The 21,127-nt window shown below is 43.1% G+C and overlaps 1 protein-coding gene across 1 annotated transcript; it reads left to right on the top strand.

Annotated features, from left to right (window-relative positions):
* Positions 1–18,339: 18,339 nt before the first annotated feature.
* On the top strand, positions 18,340–19,646 carry LOC129339802 (vomeronasal type-2 receptor 26-like). Its single transcript, XM_054994382.1, has 2 exons — positions 18,340–18,397; positions 18,745–19,646. The coding sequence occupies exons 1-2, from the start codon at positions 18,340–18,342 to the stop codon at positions 19,644–19,646; spliced, it is 960 nt and encodes a 319-aa protein (XP_054850357.1).
* Positions 19,647–21,127: the final 1,481 nt, after the last annotated feature.

The raw sequence follows: 21,127 nt of genomic DNA, 5'->3' as shown, positions 1-21,127 counted from the left end.
CATCCAAGATTCACCAGAGACAATCCTGCTTAGCTTCTGAGAACTGATGAGAGCAGGCTAGCCTGGGCCATTGAAATCAAGGCAAGTGGTATAGTGCAACCATAATATACAGGGTTCATTCAGATGACCATTGATCAAGTGATAATTTATTGACCTCTTGTGGATTGCAACACTGTACAAAATATTATAGAGTCTCTGGATATGAAATCTGGGGCTGCAGATCAATTAAAACCCAATTTTCTTTTATTGGTCATTGATGACCACTAATGTAGGCTTGGTTTCTCATCTGCTACAATGGTGAACATCGGATTCTGAATTATATGTGCGCTTGATCTGGGATATGCCCTTTTCCTCTTTCTTTCAGACATGGATGACTGTACCAAGTGTCCAGAAGACCAGTATCCAAGCAAAAGCCAAGATCAGTGTCTGCCCAAGAGAATCACCTTTCTGTCTTACGAAGAACCTTTAGGGATCAGCTTGGCTTCCATTGCTATGTCTTTTTTCCTGATTACAGCTTTGGTTCTAGCAACTTTTATTAAATATAGTGATACCCCCATAGTCAAGGCCAACAACCAGGAAATTATTTATATTCTCCTCATGGCCCTCCTGTTCTGCTTTCTTTGTTCCTTGCTATTTATCAGGAAGCTAAGCAAAGTGACCTGCTTCCTCCGACAATCTGCTTTTGGCACGATTTTCTCAGTAGCCATTTCTTGTGTGTTGGCCAAAACCGTCACTGTGGTTGTCGCTTTCGTGGCCACCAGTCCAGGATCGAACATGAGGAAATGGGTGGGGAAAAGACTGGCTAATTCCATTGTTCTTACAGGCCCCTTGATTCAAGCAGGAGTGTGTATGATATGGTTAGGAATCTCTCCTCCTTTCCCAGATTTTGATATGCAGTCAATGAATGAGGAAATAGTGGCAGAATGTAACGAAGGGTCTGTCATCACATTCTATCTCATCCTGGGCTACATGGGACTTCTGTCCATCATCAGCTTGACTGTGGCTTTCTTTGCCCGGAAGTTGCCTGACACTTTTGATGAAGCCAAGTTCATCACCTTCAGTATATTTATATTTTGCAGAGTTTGGGTGTCTTTTGTTCCAACCTACCTGAGCACCAAAGGGAAATACATGGTAGCTGTGGAGATCTTCTCTGTCTTAGCCTCTAGCGCTGGATTGTTGGGCTGTATCTTTTCCCCTAAATGCTTCATCATCTTGCTGAAGCCTGAGTTGAACAACAGGGAACAGCTAACAAGAAGAAAGAAATAAAGGCTTCTACAGTCCAATGACATGTATTCTTTTGGTGGTTTCTATGGAGAAGAGACTAGGGCCATTTCCACACGGCTTACCTTGTTCCAGAAAACAGCAAAATCTCGCACGAAATCATGTGAGAAGACTCTGTTATCACGTGAGAAGACACAATAACAGCGTCTTCTCACATGATTTCGCATGCGATTTCGCTGTTTTCCGGAACAAGGTAAGCCGTGTGGAAACAGCCCAGACCAATTATGACAGATAACTTGGGTTATCATTTATGTCAATGGATGATATTTCCTTGCTGAAGGGAGAAGGAAATATACCTGTATGGGAGTATCAAAAACAGGAATATCTGTAACTACTGCTGATTAAAACAGTTAATTAAGTTTGATACCCAAAATGAAGTGGATTGATTTCTAAAAAAAATAAAGAGCATGTATCACTTCTTTTTATTTATAATTGGCACGTCAGCCAGTAGACATATTTACTTATCACATCTTTACACTCCCCCCCCCTTTTTATAAAATTCATGGCTCCTATTGGTTACTCTGCTCCATGCTGGAATACCAAAATTTGGCACAGTGCACAGAGGAGGAGAAACACCTGTTTACTAAAGCCAGGTGGTCTCCGTAAGACTTGCTCCAATGTTCAGGTAAATTTGCCAAGGACATAGCCAAGGAAGTGATTATAGTTGTTAACATGATGGACAAAGAGATGGATTTTTGTGGGGGCAGGAGGACTAAACATATTAGATGACTGATTGCCACTGCTGGTGATAAGAAGTGAAGGATTCTTGATTCTGTTGGGGGGGGGGTCCCACCTTCTTTCCAGAATTCTCATGCGTTCTACCCAAACCAGACACACATGATTATATTTATGAATCAAACCAGTTTATTAAATACAACATCCCACAGGGCCAGCAAGAGCAAACAATCAAGAAAAGCAGTGATATATACTACATGGCACCCACCAGGGCTTTTTTTCAGCTGGAACGCGGTGGAACAGATTTCCAGAACCTCTTGAAAATGGTCACATGGCTGGAGCGGCATGGAGGGCAACATAAACTCCCCTCTGTCTGGAGATCAGGGGGTGGGGCCACCAGCTATGTGACTATTTTCGCCAAGGGCGGTTTAAACTTTTAAAAACTCCCTTGTTCCAGCTGACTCAAAGTGATATCATTGGCCCTGGGAGCATGCGTGCGCTTTGTGCGCGCACAAGTGGTACCAGGGGCACCACCTCCTGCCAAGAGTTGCCCCCTGTGCTGGCAACCCACTGAGTTCCATCACCTCTTTTCCCAGAAAAAAAGCCCTGGCACCCACCAATGTGTTTTCTCATGCCTGTTTACATCTTGTGTCTTGGAGATAAAATCCAAACAATCTTAAACAGAAAATGGGAGGGAAAAAAATGGGGAACCTCAATCCATCCTGTAACAGCTGATTGTCAAGCAAAGCACTGATCTTATAATAGTCAGGTGTATCACAGCCATGCAACCTTGGCTTAGTGATGGACACATAGTCCAAACTCTTCACATTCTTTGGAAACTGGAACCAAACCAAAAAGGTAATCCCATTTCTCCTCCAATTCCTTGCAACAAGAAGTGGTTCAGAAAAGCCCGGGAGGCATTACCTTTGGGTTATCAAGGAGTGGTCAATTGGAAACAGCTGTCTTGGTCAGCTGAGCGGCTGGAACTTCTCAACATCTCATGGAAACTTCCAGTATTTTTTGCAGATCTTCATGTCACAAGAGAACCTCTTAAGATTTAAGCAAGTTTGACTACAAATTATTGATTTTTTTTTTTTGCTTTCAGATAGCATTTCAGGATTGGCTCTGACCACTTTAACCACATATTGGCCAATCTTCTCAGTCTATAGGCATCTTCTAGACCTGGAAATCTTCCCATCTGCCAAACTGAACTATTATCTTTAATCCCTACATTCTGCGATTCCTGGGTAAAAAGGTGAACTCCTCAATAAGGTTTAGTGGCTTAAGACCTGACCCAGTTTCACATGCCTTGAGGCACCTCCTTGCCTTCGTGGAATGAATATCAATGAGGTGCCAGAGAACACTGAAAAGATTCTTTGGAGGTTTTTAAGCAGATGCTAGATGGCCATCTGACAACAATGCTGATTCTGTGAACCTAGGCAGACCATGAGAGGGAGAGCAGGAAGGGTTACATCAGTGCTTAGTTCTTGTGGCCCCTTCTTATATGCCCAAGGTAAGGCCGATCGCGAGGCCTTTTTTTCTGGGAAAAGAGGTGGTGGAACTCAGGATCGCACAAGGATGTCACTTTGGGTCAGCTGGAATGGGGGGGGGGAGTTTTTTAAAGTTTAAATTGCCCTCGGTAAAAATGGTCACATGGCTGGTGGCACCGCCCCCTGATCTCCAGACAGAGGGGAGTTTAGATTGCCCTCCACGCTGCTCTGGCGCGGAGGGCAATCTAAACTCCCCTCTGTCTGGAAATCAGGGGGCGGGGCCACCAGCCATGTGACCATTTTCAAGAGGTGCCAGAACTCTGTTCCACTGTGTTCCAGCTTAAAAAAAGCCCTGCCGATTGCCACTTTGGGTTATGTAGCAATTTCCCGCAGGCCAGTTTGGCTAAGGATCCTGATGGTGATTTGCCATCTTCTGGGTATGGAGTAATACACACTGAGTGTGTATGGGGAGGGAGGTATTTGTGAATTTCCTGCACTGTGCAGGGGGTGGACTAGATGACCTTGGAGGTACCTTCCAACCCTGTGGGAAATGGATTCCCTCAGAAAAAAGGTCTGCAACAGATCTCTGTACGGTCAAATCTGACTCAGTGTTAAGCCATGTGTAGCTTTTTAAAAGAACATGAAATCTTTAATTTCTGGTATACCTGTGCGGTAGGTGAGATGCTAGAATAAACAGCGTATGAAGAGAATGACAGGAAAAGATTTTGATGAGCTTCCAGAAGGCTTCTTTACCAAAAGGGAAATGAATTTAGTTGCCAGGTTCCCCTGCCCCCCGGCAACCAGTGGGAAGTGGAGAGGTGGCGGGAACTTATCAGTGCATGAAAACTCTATGTTTTGGGCCTTGTGTTAAAAAAATCAGCCCTGGAGCAACACCACCACTTCTGGGTTATACCAGAAGTGACATCATTGGCCAGGGACAACAGCCACATACATACCCATTTCCCCATCCTGCCTCCTCCCACCAATCAGCTGGCAGAGGCATAAATTGCTGGGAGTTTGCTCGCCTACCATAACAATCAAGGGCCAAGCTACACATGATGAATGACACTTAAACGGCAAGTGTATTTCTCCCTGTTCACTTGCCCTCCACTCAATCCACTTGCCGTTCAAGTGTCATTCGTCATGTGTAGCTTGGCCCCAAGATAAACAGTTGCCAGTAACCCAAGTGTGACTCAGGAGTAGATTTATGCCAGTGCACTAAGGCAATTGTGCGGAATATTCCTCTGTAAATATTACTTAATACTTATTGTAAAGCCTTTTACATACCACTTCCTAATAAAAGACCCACAACAAGCAATGTTTGCAATGCAGAAACTTTCTGGATCTTTAATTGACAGGTGTCATTTATCTGTAAGGTTAAACTACACCGTTTCAGTTCTCATACATATTTTCTGATGCTGGCTTTTTCTTCCTAGAATCCTAGAACATCTAGTCCAGCCCACTGCCCAGTACAGGAACAGCCTAAAGGAGATCAGTTGCCACAAATGTTGACATAGTTTGGCATTTTAATAATAAGTGGTAGCTGCCACAAATGTTGACATAGTTTGGCATTTTAATAATAAGTGGTAGCTGAGCCCTGCCTCAGAATGTTGTTAACGTTCTTCTTTGCATTAGTCACAGTAACTACTTGAACAATGAAATTCTAAGCAGAGTTACTCTAGTCTAAGGGCCAAGCTACAAGTGATGAATGACACTTGAACGGCAAGTGTATTTCTCCCTGTTCACTTGCCCTCCACTCAATCCACTTGCTGTTCAAGTGTCATTCGTCATGTGTAGCTTGGCCCTGAGACCTTTGAAATCCATGGGCTTAGACTGGAGTAACTCTGCTTAGGATTTAACTGCAAGAGACCAATCCTAATCAGATGTACTCAGAATCCCCCTCACCCTCACCCTCATCATAACTTTCGATTTATATACCGCCCTCCAGGACAACTTAACGCCCACTCAGAGCGGTTTACAAAGTATGTCATTATTAGCCCCACAACAACAAACACCCTGTGAGGTGGGTGGGGCTGAGAGAGCTCTGAGAAGCTGTGACTGACTCAAGGTCACCCAGCTGGCTTCAGGTGGAGGAGTGGGGAATCAAACCCAGTTCTCCAGATTAGAGTTCTGCTGCTCTTCACGACTACATCAAACTGGCATCTTAGGGCCAAACTACAGGTGACGAATGACACTTCAACGGCAAGTGTATTCCTCCCTGTTCACTTGCCCCCCATTTTCTCTCCACTCAGGGCCAAGCTACACATGACGAATGACACTTGAACGGCAAGTGGATTGAGTGGAGGGCAAGTGAACAGGGAGAAATACACTTGCCATTCAAGTGTCATTCGTCATGTGTAGCTTGGCCCTCAATCCACTTGCTGTTCAAGTGTTATTCGTCACTTGTTGCTTGGCCCTCAGATCTACTCAATGGGGTTTACTCCCAGGCAAGTGTTCTTAGGATGCCACTATAAAAACAGGAATTGTTTGGATTGTGTTTTGCTTAACTGCAACTTGGAACGGACAGCCATGGTATACCACAGCCATCTTGCAAGCAGTTAGCCCTTCCTCCAACCTCAACCAGCCTAATAGTTTCATTTAGGTCTAATTTCTTTGTTCTGTTGTTCAGTTTGGAAATCCTTGGTGTCCCACTGATTAGCAGAGGTGGCCTACGGTCAGAAATTAAAGAGAGAGAGAGACCGTGTCTCTTAGCAGCGTGTCAGTCTGAGACAAACTTGGCCAATGTAATTATCTCCCTCCTGAATGGCCCAAATCATTGTAATTGATCCACCAAGACTCTGGTGACTTTTCAGAAGGTGGTAGAAACCATTCAATTAAGACGTTTGCAAGTGATTATAAAAACCCTCCTTTGCTATTTTGCGCTGAGAAAAATGACTAGGCAGGGCTCTGCCTGCTCGATGAAGGAGACAGATTCGTTCTGACCAAATCTGCAATCTCAGCTGATGTCCGAGGCAATCATTTGTAACCAAGTCAGAGTGAAAAAGGGAGGCTGACACTTTTCCTTGAAGAAATGTATGGACCATGTCAGTCCCTGCCCAAAGTAACCTGAGCAGGATGAGTCTGTGCCTAGAGAGGGGCTTCTCTGTAATGATGGTGTTGATGCTGTGTCAGTCCCTGACTGTGTACCCAACAAACAGAGCAAAATACCCCGCATTCGACCCTCTCCCTGTTCTACCTCAATGGTATCAGTCGGGGGACCTCCTAATTGGTGGCATCGTCTCTCAGCTGCTTTATCACTATCATGAATCTCCTCCAGAAGCGCCTCCAGAGTGGACCTGGCTTGTGAGCGCAGAGTAAGGCCTCCTCTCACCCGTACCATAAACTCCCAGACGTGCAGCCCTGTTAGACGGTCACAACAAAAATAAACAGGAGTCCAGTGGCAACTTAAAGGCTCACAGAGCCAGCTTCGTCAGAGGCAAGCCACCTGGCTTCACACTAGGCATAAAAGAAATGCAGGAAGCAGAGCGAAATGAAAGTCCCACAAGGGCTTGTGGTTTTTCACTCAAAATTGGTGCATCTTAGCAAATCCTGGGACTCCTCTCGTGTTAATTAGCAAATCTAAGGAATAGTCTCTTGGATTCGCTTTGGATTGTACATCTTTGGTGAGAACAAAAACTCCCAAGTTGTTTGCAGCCATTTTTGTTCAATAGCATTTGCCTTCTTGAGTGAGAGGACATAAGCTTGGATGCCATTTCAATTTCTGTTAAATAGCAAGTAGCACCTTTAAGACTAACCAACTTTACTGTAGCATAAGCTTTCGAGAACCACAGCTCTCTTCGTCAGATGCACCACAGTTCTCTTTGTCGGAAGACAACTGCGGTTCTCGAAAGCTTATGCTACAGTAAAGTTGGTTAGTCTTAAAGGTGCTACTGGACTCTTTACTATTTTGCTACTACCGACTAACACGGCTAACTCCTCTGGATCAATTTCTGTTGTGATGTATTAATAATGTTATTTAGAAAGATGTTTGTTAGATCAGAAACATCAATAATTTTCTTTTAAAAAAAATCTTTACATTGAGTGAGATAAATCAAAATCAGATCTGGAGTAGACCAAAAGTGTAATAAAATGATGTGGTAAATTGCTGAATTATCATCTAAAATAACGTTAAACCCTATTTACAGAGCGATTATGAATTTCTATCAGCATGTGCTTGCCTTGGCCTTCGCCGTAAAGGAGGTCAATGAGAACCCCCATATCTTGCCCAATAAGACTCTCGGGTTCCACATCTATGAGAACTTCTACGATGAGAAGATGACCTATCAGACCGCTCTGGAGCTGCTTTTCAAATCACGCAGTTTCGCCCCTAACTACAAATGTGGTACCCAGAAAAACCTCATCGCTGCCATCGGAGGTCTCGACTCAGAGACCTCTTTCCATATGGCAAACGTCTTGGAACGCTTCAAGATTCCACAGGTGGGATGCACTTACAGGGGACTGGGGATTTTCCAAAAATGGCACGTAGTCGTTCTGCTTTGTATTTTTGTATTATGCTTCTAAAGGAGGGAAGGGTGTGGCTGACAAAACTAAAGCCTTGGATTAATTGGGCAGGAATATCTGGTAGCAAAGATGCTCTTAGAAGCTTCATTTCCCGTTACTATTTTCCAGCAATTTCATCTACATTTTCATAAAATCCAGTTTGTACATTTCACTTAATGTAAGGTGGTAGAGAGTGCCCTCATGTCATAGCTGATTTATGGCAACCGCTGGTGAGTTTTTCATGGCAAGAAACTAACAGAGTTGGTTTGCCATTGACTGCCTCTGCACAACCCTGGTCTTTCTTGGAGGTCTCCCGTCCAATTACTAACCAAAGCTGACTCTGCTTAGTTTCTGAGATCTGATAAGAGCAGGCTCACCTGGGCTATCCAGGCCAGGGTCACTTAATGGATAATCCCTGGCAAATTGTAGACACATTAAGAGAAATATTCCTGTTACAGAGAGATTTCAAATGTCCTCTTGCACAGAAATGCCAACTAGAAAGATTCTTTGCTGTGGAAACATCAGCAAATTGTTCTGGTTGGATGACATCCCTATCTGGTACATATGTGAGGAGTCATTCTCTTGTATCTCCCCTCATGTTGCTTCATGGAACCCATGTGTGTTTTAAATGTGGCTAATTTTCATCTGCTGCTAATTTAAAATCTCTATACTAATGAAGGGTGCCATTTTTATCACTTAATTTTCAAAAGTACATCATTAGAGCTCAATTCTCACTGAATCTAATCTAATCTAATCTAATCTAATCTAATCTAATCTAATCTAATCTAATCTAATCTAATCTAATCTAATCTAATCTAATCTAATCTAATCTAATCTAATAATATATAGTTCATCCCCAGACACAATCATGAAGCAATGCTTCCATACTCTTCTTTAACATATTTGTACATTTCCTTATAGCTCACGTATGGTTCATTTAGCTCAGAGGAGAGTGAGGCAAAAGAGTTCTCCTTTTATCGCATGGTCCCAAACGAAGCCCACCATTATACTGGGATTATTCGATTGCTTCTCCATTTTGGATGGACGTGGGTGGGGCTCCTGGTTGTGAATGATAACAGTGGAGAAAATTTCTTGCAAACTCTGGAGCCATTGCTTTCCCAGAAAGGAATCTGTTTGGCATTCATCGAAAGAATCCCGCAAAAAGTACAATGGGAAGATATCAACAGTTTTACCGTGATACTCGATTCTCTGGATATACAATTCATAGACAGAAAAGTTAATACATTTATCCACTACGGAGATTCAAGGACAATTATAGTACTGAACGCTTACCTTTTTATCAGTCCTCTTGCAGCTGATTATACATTTGGCAAAGTGTGGATTTTGACAGCCCAGATTAATTTTGCCCTAACAGGCTTGGAAAGGCCCTGGGATTTCCATTTCTTCCATGGGGCAATCTCGTTCGCAGTGCACTCAAATGAACTTTTAGGATTCCATCGGTTTCTTCAAGACATAAAACCTCATGGAGCAGAAGACAATGATTTACTGAAGTACTTCTGGGAGCAAGCATTTAACTGTATATTTGTGGACAGCATGGAGTCTACAAAAGTTGAAGATGCTTGTACTGGAAAGGAGAAGCTGGGAAATCTTCCTAGGACTATTTTTGAAATGCACATGAGTGGCCACAGCTATAGCATCTACAATGGTGTCTATGCTGTGGCACATGCTTTGCATACCATGTACTCATCTAGGTCATACATTAGAGCAAGACGAAGTAGCAAAATAACTGAATTTCAAGATCTCCAACCTTGGCAGGTAATGGAATTGCTGGCCTGAGGAAGTCAGGAAGGCTCCCTCACTTCTGTCTTTCCCCACAGTATGTAATACAGAACTGTTCCAAAGGGAATTTATATAAAGATAATACAAAAACATTAGAACAGAACGGTTGAGAAAGTTGCTTATATATTATCTGTTTGCTTTATGTATTATTAGGATCCCACCAGTTATGTAATACCATTTTCTGCACTGTGTAACAGATTGCTTCTCAGACTTTTGGCTATTTCTCCTTTCTGTAATCCTAGTCTGGTTAGATTTCTTATTAGATGTCACATTCTATTGATTCCATTGAGTAGCACTTTGCAATCCACCTTGAGTCTCAGTGAGAAAGGCAAGTATAAGTAAAAAGTAAATAAATAAATAGATTAGTAGTATGGGGTGAGACAATGGCTGTTTCCAGATGGCTTACCTTCACCTGGGACGTCGCGATTCGTTGCGGAGGAAATGCGAAATATCGCATTTCCTCGAACGAGTTTTGCATGAAGTCGCGTGATGTCACGCAAAACACGCGTGAGGAAATGCGATATTTCACATTTTCCCTGCAACGAGGCGCGACGTCCCGGGTGAAGGTAAGCCATCTGGAAACGGCCAATATCTAATAGGTTCTGCCATGCTCCGCTATGAACAACGTGTGGAATTCTGTCGTATGCATTATCCATAGACAATATTTTGTGAATTCGTGTTTCCTTCTAGAATTCAAGCCACAATCAGAAACAAAAGAAATCAAAAACGTGAGCACTGTCTTGTTTGCAGTAAGAGAACTGACCCCTCCTCTGATAGAAAATAGCTTTCTAGGTTGCCAGGAAGAGGTCTTTCACATCGTTTACCATCAGGTCCATTAACCAAAGATCCTGGGGATTGCATACTGAGCATATGCTATACAAAGAGCAAGAGTCCAGTAGCACTTATAAGACTAAACAAAATCTGTGGTAGGGTATGATCTTTAATGAGTCACAGCTCAATTCTTCTTGGTATCTGAAGAAGTGAGCTGTGACTCATGAAAGCTTATACCCTACCACAAATTTTATTAGTCTTATAGGCGCTTCTGGACTCTTGCTCTTTGCTACTGCTACAGACAGGATAACATGGATACCCATCTTGATCTATAATATAGATATATTATAGTATATAGATTCTATATGCTGTACAACTGAGCCAATGTACAAACCCTCCCACCCCAAATTAATGGTGAAGTGAATGTTTTCAGACTTCTACCACTGCCACATAGCTCTATTTTTCAGGCTGTATGGAGAAAGAACCACATAAAGGTGTGTCAGCAAAAAAAAAAAGTGTTTCAAAATCTCATATTGAAAAATCCAACATCGTGCTAAATATTTATTTATTTTCTTTTTCAATCAGCTTCATCCATTTCTTCAAGGCAATTCATTTAACAACTCAGCAGGAGATAAAGTGTCTTTTAATAGCTATAGGGAAGTGGAGGAAGGATTTGATATCATGAATCTGGTCACATTCCCAAACAAGTCTTTCTTAAGAGTGAAAGTTGGAAGGCTGGATCCCAGAGCTCTTAGAGGACACAAACTGATCATCCACGATGATTTCATTGTGTGGCAAACAAGTTTTGATCAGGTGGGGATACATTGACATTCCAGTAACTACTCTATTCTCTGGAAGAAAGATTATGGGGCAGAAATTGGCAGCGCTGCATCAGCTGATCTTTGATGCTCATTAGCTGGTAGTATGTCAGAATACAAAGGAGAAAAGAACAAAAACAGAATGGCTCTCCCGGTGATAACAATGTGCAACAGGAACGGAAAACCTTATCAGGAGGATTGTAATTGCACTACTCAACAATGTTCACAAAAAGAATCGTTTACCAAAGTTAAAGTGCCCAAGTGCTAATTTTCGAGAACTGTTCATATACAATATACCGTAGTACAAGCATACAGTCTCAGTACGTTCAACAAGGAATGAACAAGACACAGTTCACCCCAATATATAACAATTCCAAAAGTGTCCAAAAGTTATCCAGCAGGTAAGTCCTTTATAAATGTAGAAAATCTTGTATCCAATTCTTAAATGCGGTCTCTTTCATTCTTTTCACAGATGTTCTGTCCACTGTTGTCACCGTCCACTGGAACATCTGTGAAAAGAATGAAAGAGACCGCATTTAAGAATTGGATACAAGATTTTCTACATTTATAAAGGACTTACCTGCTGGGTAACTTTTGGACACTTTTGGAATTGTCACAGATAGTGGGGTGAACTGTGTCTTGTTCATTCCTTGTTGAACGTACTGAGATTGTATGCTTCTACTACGGTATATTGTATATGAACGGTTCTCGAAAATTAGCACTTGGGCACTTTAACTTTGGTAAACGATTCTCTTTGTGAACATTGTTGAGTAGTGCAATTACATTCCTCCTAGTAAAATCAAAAAGAGTCCAGTAGCACCTTTAAGACTAACCAATTTTATTTTAGCATAAGCTTTCGAGAATCAAGTTCTCTTCTTCAAATGCCTGATACAGAGACTGGTCAAATACAGAAGAGCAGAGGGAAGAGGCAATTAGGAGGGGAGGGGGAGGGAGCAATCAAAACATTCCTTTGCTAGTATATGTAAACATCTCCTTTTGGTGTGTGTATCAGTTGGCTTCAAAGGAGTTTGCCCTGTTAGTTTGTAGAAGCCAAACAGCTAGACCATCCAATTCCAATGCAGTATGGGCCTTCGATAACCACAGCTCTCCCTGCCAGATGCATCTGACAAAGAGATCCGTGGTTCCCGAAAGCCCACGCCAGGTACCACTGAGCTCCCCCAGACCCCACCTCTGTAAAGGAAATCTGTTACCTGTGGTAATGTGATAACCATTCATAGTCCCTATTCAGTCCCAGCTTGACAGAGTCAAATTTGCATATGAATTCCAGTTCAGCAGCCTCCCCTTGGATTTTGTTTTTGAAAGGTTTCTGTTGAACTACAGCGACCTTTAAGTCTTTGATGGAATGTCCTGGTAGGTTGAAGTGTTCTCCCACTGGTTTCTGGACGTTTCCATTTCTAATGTCAGATTTGTGTCCATTTATTCTTTTGCGTAGAGGTTGGCTGGTTTGTCCAATGTACAGAGCAGAAGGACATTGCTGGCACATGAGGGCATATATCAGATTGGAGGATGAGCAGCTGTAAGAGCCAGAGACAGTGTAGTTGATGCCATTGGGTCCTGTAATTGTATTCCCTGGGTAGATATAGGGGCAGAGCTGGCATCTGGGTCTGTTGCAGGGCCTGGTACCTGTGCTGGTGACTCTGCTGGCTGATTCATGGTTGTGAGTGAGAAGTCGTTTAAGGTTGGGGGGCTGTCTGTAGGCAAGGAAAGGTCTTCCACCCAGGGCTTCTGAGAGAGAGGTATCATTTTCCAGGATGGGTTGTAGCTCACTGATGATACGTTGGATGGGTTTGAGCTGGGAGCTATAGGTGACAACCAGTGGTGTTCTGTTGTTAGTACCTTTAGGTTTGTCCTGGAGTAGGCTGTTTCTGGGTACTAGTCTGGCCCTGTTGATTTGTTTCTTCACTTCATTTGGCGGGTACTGTAGTCCCAAAAATGCTTGTTGTAAATCTCTTAAGTGTGAGTCTCGGTCGAGAGCATTGGAGCAGATACGGTTGTAACGTAAGGCTTGGCTGTAGACAACAGACCGAGTGGTATGTTTAGGGTGGTAGCTGGAGGCATGTAGATATGAGAATCGGTCTGTTGGTTTCCGGTATAAAGTGGTATTTATTCGTCCATTATGTAGTTGTACAGTGGTGTCCAGGAAGTGTACCTGTTGTGTAGAGTGGTCCAGGCTTAGGTTGATAGTAGGGTGAAAGTTATTGAAGTCTTGATGAAATCTCTCAAGAGCTTCCTTCCCATGGGTCCAAATGATGAAGATGTCATCCAGGAATCTTAAGTATAGTAGTGGTTCCAGTGGATGGGAGCTGAGGAAGCGTTGTTCCAAGTCCGCCATGAATATGTTAGCATATTGTGGTGCCATGCGTGTGCCCATGGCTGTGCCATTAATCTGTAGATATAAGTTGTCACCAAATTCGAAGTAATTGTGAGTGAGTACGAAGTGACAAAGTTCAGTGGCGAGGTGTGCTGTGGTTTTGTCCAGGATAATATTCCGTATGGCTTGCAGTCCATCCGCATGTGGGATATTGGTGTATAAAGCCTCCACATCCATGGTTGCTAGGATGGTGTCATCAGGTAGGTTGTCAATGGACTGTATTTTCCTGAGGAAGTCAGTGGTGTCCCGTAAATAGCTGGGTGTGCTGGTGGCATAGGGCCTGAGGATAGAGTCCATGTATCCTGAGACTCCTACCGTGATAGTGTCTCTTCCTGAGACGATGGGGCGTCCTGGGTTACCCGGTTTATGGATTTTGGGTAGTAGGTAGAATTTTCCTGGCCGTGGTTCCTGGGGTGTGTCCGTATGGATGCATTCTTGTATGTCCACGGGAAGAGTCTTCAATATTTTATTGAGTTCTCTTTTATATTGCTCCGTAGGATCAGCAGGTAGTATTTTATAGAATGTTGTGTTGGAGAGTTGTCTTTCTGCTTCCTGTATATAATTCTGTTTGTCCATGATGACCACTGCTCCACCTTTGTCTGCTTCCTTGATTACGATGCCAGAATTGTTTTGGAGGCTGTTTATGGCATCTCTTTCTGCATGGCTGAGGTTCTGCTTTAGGTGTTGTTGTTTGTCAATTATTTCAGCCTGGGTGCGTCGACGGAAGCATTCAATGTAAAAGTCCAATGAAGAGTTCCGGCCCTCAGGGGGTGTCCATGTGGAATTCTTTTTTCTGGAGTTTTGTAACGATGATTGTGTATTGCTGGGTTGGGAGAGTGATGGTTGCTGTGATGGTGTCTGTTCAGTGCTTTGTTCCTCATTTTGTTCAGTTTGTTCAGAGGAACAAGAATGCATCCATACGGACACACCCCAGGAACCACGGCCAGGAAAATTCTACCTACTACCCAAAATCCATAAACCGGGTAACCCAGGACGCCCCATCGTCTCAGGAAGAGACACTATCACGGTAGGAGTCTCAGGATACATGGACTCTATCCTCAGGCCCTATGCCACCAGCACACCCAGCTATTTACGGGACACCACTGACTTCCTCAGGAAAATACAGTCCATTGACAACCTACCTGATGACACCATCCTAGCAACCATGGATGTGGAGGCTTTATACACCAATATCCCACATGCGGATGGACTGCAAGCCATACGGAATATTATCCTGGACAAAACCACAGCACACCTCGCCACTGAACTTTGTCACTTCGTACTCACTCACAATTACTTCGAATTTGGTGACAACTTATATCTACAGATTAATGGCACAGCCATGGGCACACGCATGGCACCACAATATGCTAACATATTCATGGCGGACTTGGAACAACGCTTCCTCAGCTCCCATCCACTGGAACCACTACTATACTTAAGATTCCTGGATGACATCTTCATCATTTGGACCCATGGGAAGGAAGCTCTTGAGAGATTTCATCAAGACTTCAATAACTTTCACCCTACTATCAACCTAAGCCTGGACCACTCTACACAACAGGTACACTTCCTGGACACCACTGTACAACTACATAATGGACGAATAAATACCACTTTATACCGGAAACCAACAGACCGATTCTCATATCTACATGCCTCCAGCTACCACCCTAAACATACCACTCGGTCTATTGTCTACAGCCAAGCCTTACATTACAACCGTATCTGCTCCAATGCTCTCGACCGAGACTCACACTTAAGAGATTTACAACAAGCATTTTTGGGACTACAGTACCCACCAAATGAAGTGAAGAAACAAATCAACAGGGCCAGACTAGTACCCAGAAACAGCCTACTCCAGGACAAACCTAAAGGAACTAACAACAGAACACCACTGGTTGTCACCTATAGCTCCCAGCTCAAACCCATCCAACGTATCATCAGTGAGCTACAACCCATCCTGGAAAATGATACCTCTCTCTCAGAAGCCCTGGGTGGAAGACCTTTCCTTGCCTACAGACAGCCCCCCAACCTTAAACGACTTCTCACTCACAACCATGAATCAGCCAGCAGAGTCACCAGCACAGGTACCAGGCCCTGCAACAGACCCAGATGCCAGCTCTGCCCCTATATCTACCCAGGGAATACAATTACAGGACCCAATGGCATCAACTACACTGTCTCTGGCTCTTACAGCTGCTCATCCTCCAATCTGATATATGCCCTCATGTGCCAGCAATGTCCTTCTGCTCTGTACATTGGACAAACCAGCCAACCTCTACGCAAAAGAATAAATGGACACAAATCTGACATTAGAAATGGAAACGTCCAGAAACCAGTGGGAGAACACTTCAACCTACCAGGACATTCCATCAAAGACTTAAAGGTCGCTGTAGTTCAACAGAAACCTTTCAAAAACAAAATCCAACGGGAGGCTGCTAAACTGGAATTCATATGCAAATTTGACTCTGTCAAGCTGGGACTGAATAGGGACTATGAATGGTTATCACATTACCACAGGTAACAGATTTCCTTTACAGAGGTGAGGTCTGGGGGAGCTCAGTGGTACCTGGCGTGGGCTTTCGGGAACCACGGATCTCTTTGTCAGATGCATCTGGCAGGGAGAGCTGTGGTTATCGAAGGCCCATACTGCATTGGAATTGGATGGTCTAGCTGTTTGGCTTCTACAAACTAACAGGGCAAACTCCTTTGAAGCCAACTGATACACACACCAAAAGGAGATGTTTACATATACTAGCAAAGGAATGTTTTGATTGCTCCCTCCCCCTCCCCTCCTAATTGCCTCTTCCCTCTGCTCTTCTGTGTTTGACCAGTCTCTGTATCAGGCATTTGAAGAAGAGAACTTGATTCTCGAAAGCTTATGCTAAAATAAAATTGGTTAGTCTTAAAGGTGCTACTGGACTCTTTTTGATTTTGCTACCACAGACTAACACGGCTAACTTCTCTGCATCTATTCCTCCTAGTAAAGTTTTCCTTTCCTGTTGCACAAGCTTCCTCAACATTTTATAAAATAATTATACATACATTTGTGAAATATATTCCATGATGAGATTAGAATGTGATGGATATGTCAGGAAATAAAGAGAACATTTCTTTGTGGGTTTCCCCTGACAATCCATTGGTTACGGCAACGCCATGGATGAAGCCACTGTGATAAGCATTCCTTTTTCTCTGAGCCCCAATATTTAATCTGAGAAGGCATAGAATGGGGGGGGGGGGATAGAATCCAGAAAGTATCTGTATTTCTTGTAATTGTTTATACCTATGAGAATTGGACCACCATAATTGTTTGTTACTTTCTTGGTCTAGCACTGGCTAAAATAAAATAATGCCTGACATCACACATTCTTTTAATGTTTTCGGGTAGGTTCCACCTCTTTCTGAGTGTAACACACACTGCCAGCCTGGGTCTCAGAAGAAAAAAAAGGAAGGAGAGAAATTTTGCTGCTACGATTGTTCTCAGTGCCCCAGAGGGAAGATTTCTAGGCAGAAGGGTAGGTGACGTAGGGCAACCCCGATAGACAACTGGTAATGTATCTAATAGTTCATGTAGCCATCTCTTAAATCTGCAATGTTGTGCACCCGTACCCAAGATTTTGTTCACACACCCTGCTACCCAGAAGTGTATCCCACATCCAGTATGCATGCTTTGCATTTTTGTTACCCAGGTGCAGAACTTGGCATTTATCCTTCTTAAATTTCACCTTATTCAAATCTGTCCAATATTCCAGTATGTTCAGATGTTGAATTCTATCCCTGTCTCCAAGGGTGTTTGCTACTCCTCCCAGTTTGGTGTCATCTGCAGAATTAATGAATCCCTTTACACTTTCATTCAGATCATTTATAAAAATATTGAAAAGCACTGGGCCCAGAACCGAGCCCTGTGGCACTCCACTGGACACCTCTCTCCAATCAGACATGATACCATTGACAAATACTCTTTGGGTGGTGTGTTATCCAACCATTTCCTTATCCATTCTAGAGTCCATTCCACAATCCTCCAGTTTACCCATCAGAACATCAAGAGGAACCTTTTCAAAAGCTTTACTGAAATCCACGCAAACAACATTGACAGCATTCCCGTGATCCAGTAAGCCTGTTGGATGTGTGCTGAGCCTGTAACCCACCTCAAGCAGGGATGTTTGTGTTTCATAATTTGTTAGAATCCTTTCCCGAGAAATGCTCAATGATACATATTCAACCATCCTCTTCTTGCTCCAGACCACTTCCCCTTTCCACCGAAGCCCACTGGGGCCCTCCCACAAATTTTATTGCTGCCATGAAGCACAGAATGAGGGGTCACCATCCAACTCGTTCAGGGCAACTAGCAAACTTTGGGTTGTACCCACAGATCCATCCTGCTTAAGGTTGCCAACTCTGGGTTGGGAAATGTGTGGAGATTTGAAGTGAGTAGACTGAGGAGGGCAGGGTTTGGGGAGGGGAAGGGAGGGACCTCAGATAGGTATAATGCTCCAAAATAGCCGTTTTCTCCAGGGGAACTGATCTCTGTAGTATGGAGATTACTTGTAATTCCAGGAGATCTCCAGGTCTCAACTGGATGATGGCAAGCTTAATCCAGCTAGCAAACATGGTATTGCTCTTGTGGAAGAAGCTGGGTCTAGAAATTGGCTCCAATGGCGCAAGAAGTAAGCACCTCTGCTAGAGTAAGCTCCTGTAAACAGCAGGGCCAACTACTAGGTAGGCCAGGACTAATTTGCTCATTAATAGCCAGGAATATCCCTCTAGCATCTTTTGAAGGCCTCGGGAGCTTGACAGACATAGGAAACCAAAAGTCAGCAATCAGTAAACCGATTTCTTTCCGGACAAGAGAGACAGAGCAGAGAGCCTTTATCCTCTACCCCAAATGAAGTTAGATCATTTTAACAAGCCTAAAATGTAGAAGACTTGCCTTCTCCCCCACTACAATGTTGAGGATCAGCCCTGAATTACAAGCGTATTAGTTCTTGCATATTTCCTTTTACGTTTTTTTCAGACGTGGATCATTGTATCGAGTGTGCGGAAGATGAATATCCAAACAGAAACCAAGATCGATGTCTGCCCAAGACAATGAATTTTCTGTCTTATGAAGAACCTTTAGGGATCAGTTTGGCTGCCATTGCTATGACTTTTTTTGTGATCACATCTTTGGTTCTGGCAACTTTTATTAAGCACAAAGACACCCCCATAGTCAAGGCCAACAACCGAGATATCACCTACGCTCTGCTGGTCTCTCTCTTGCTCTGCTTCCTCTGCTCTTTGCTTTTCCTTGGAGAACCAACCAAGGTGACTTGCTTCCTCCGCCAGTCTACTTTTGGCATCATCTTCTCAGTGGCGGTTTCTTGCGTGTTGGCCAAAACAGTCACTGTGGTTGTCGCTTTCATGGCCACCAAACCAGGCTCCAGCATAAGGAAATGGGTGGGGAAAAGACTGACCAACTCCGTTGTCCTTTCCTGCTCCACCATTCAAGTAGTGATTTGTCTGCTGTGGCTAGGAACCTCTCCCCCATTCCCAGATTTTGATACACAATCATTGAATGAGGAAATAGTTGTGGAATGTAACGAAGGGTCCGTCACCATGTTCTACATCGTCCTTGGCTACATGGGACTTCTGTCCATCATCAGCTTGACTGTGGCTTTCCTAGCCAGGAAATTGCCTGACAGTTTTAATGAAGCCAAGTTTATCACCTTCAGCATGTGTATGTTTTGCAGTGTTTGGATATCTTTCGTTCCAACCTACCTGAGCACCAAAGGGAAATACATGGTAGCCGTGGAGATCTTCTCTATCTTGTCCTCCAGTGCTGGGTTACTGGGTTGTATCTTTTTCCCTAAGTGTTACATTATTTTGCTGAGGCCTGAACTGAATGACAGGGAGCAACTAATAAGGAGAAAGAACTAAAGATTTCTGCTATCATTCTTATGTACTCTTTCTGTGGTTTATCTGTGGGAAGCCAGTCCACCACTGAATTTAATAGGTAGCTTGGGCTACCCTATAGGGCAATAATATGTCCAAAGCAAACATAAAAAATATTTGATCAATTTATATGAATGAGGAATGAAGAATGGTTATATTTGAGCCTTGGAGCCTGTGATCTTTCCCAGCTGAAGGGAGGGGGAAGGTGCCTGTCCGAATGTAATGAAAAAAAGTAACAGCTGTAACTACCAAGGGTTAAAACCATCAGGTGCTGTTGATCAAGTAATAAATTTTGTGTCCTATAAACAAATTAAAGAAAGAATAAAGAAAAATGTAATGTTAAAGAAAGAATAAAGATGTACAAACTTTTATTCCTCATGGAGATAGGAGACTTGCTTGGCTTTGGTAATCACTGGCACCAAGGAATATATGAATCTTTTAAAACTAGATTGAATTCCAGAGGGCAGATTAACATCCCTTCTTCCCTTCTTCTAGAGAGGAAATAGATCTGATAAAGATGCTTCCCTTTCCAATTTACAGCTTACAAACATAATATTACATAATAGAACATTTTCAATGGTTAAAGATATGCCTTTATTTAAATATTTATGTCCTGCCTTATCTCCTTATATTCAAGGCAGAAATGCTGCACGTAGATTCTGCAGTCAGCACTCTCCAAAGCAAAGACAGTGGAGACTGACGTGGCAGATAAGTGCCTGATACGGATGTTGTCCAGTCAGACCAGTTTCTCACCAGGTAGTGCAATTCTTTCAAGCATTTTGAATAATAATAATAATAATAATAACAACAACAACATTCTATTTACATACCGCCCTTCAGGACAACTTAATGCCCACTCAGAGCGGTTTACAAAGTGTTATTATTACCCCACAACAATCACCCTCTGAGGTGGGTGGGGCTGAGAGAGCTCCTCCATCCAATGTCCTCCATCCAATTCATTTGGGTCTCCTGTTGGCGTTCCTCACCATGGGCATCTCAAAACCACTTATACTTGCTGTTCTGCTGAGGAACAGAGGGGGCCAGAAATGAAAAGCATAGTGGCCGTGCTTGTTAACAATGGTGCCACTTTGAGCCAAACTTGGTAGGGGGAATGAATCTCTCCCTAAAATGGAGGGCAACCCGCCCTCAGTGGTCAACTTATTTTGAATAAGCACTGACATCATTCAGCCAGTTTAAATATTTAAACAAATAAACAAAACTAGTCAAATCTACGTATGGTGTTTTGTGTATTTCTTGTTTCACGTTATATTTGGGGTGCTGGGGCAAATGAAAAACAAATTGGCCATGTTTGTTAATAATGGTGCCACTGAGCCAATTCTGGTGAAGGTGATTATCTCCCCCGGAATTATCCAAATCACTGTAATTTTTTTTTCAGTTGGCCAAAACTCTAGTGGCTTTCCTGCAGGTGTTAAAAACACATCAGTCAACAAGTCTACAGGTGGTTT

Source organism: Eublepharis macularius, chromosome 12, assembly GCF_028583425.1.
Source record: "Eublepharis macularius isolate TG4126 chromosome 12, MPM_Emac_v1.0, whole genome shotgun sequence".
Lineage (NCBI taxonomy): Eukaryota > Metazoa > Chordata > Lepidosauria > Squamata > Eublepharidae > Eublepharis > Eublepharis macularius.
This window is presented reverse-complemented; position numbering and strand designations above follow the sequence as displayed.

Excerpts from the sequence above, each read along its gene's own strand:
- LOC129339802 (XM_054994382.1), top strand. The coding sequence starts at position 18,340 with ATGGTATTGCTCTTGTGGAAGAAGCTGGGTCTAGAAATTGGCTCCAAT. Across the intron at positions 18,398-18,744 it reads TGGCTCCAATGGCGCAAGAA|ACGTGGATCATTGTATCGAG; the intron begins GTAAGCACCTCT and ends CGTTTTTTTCAG.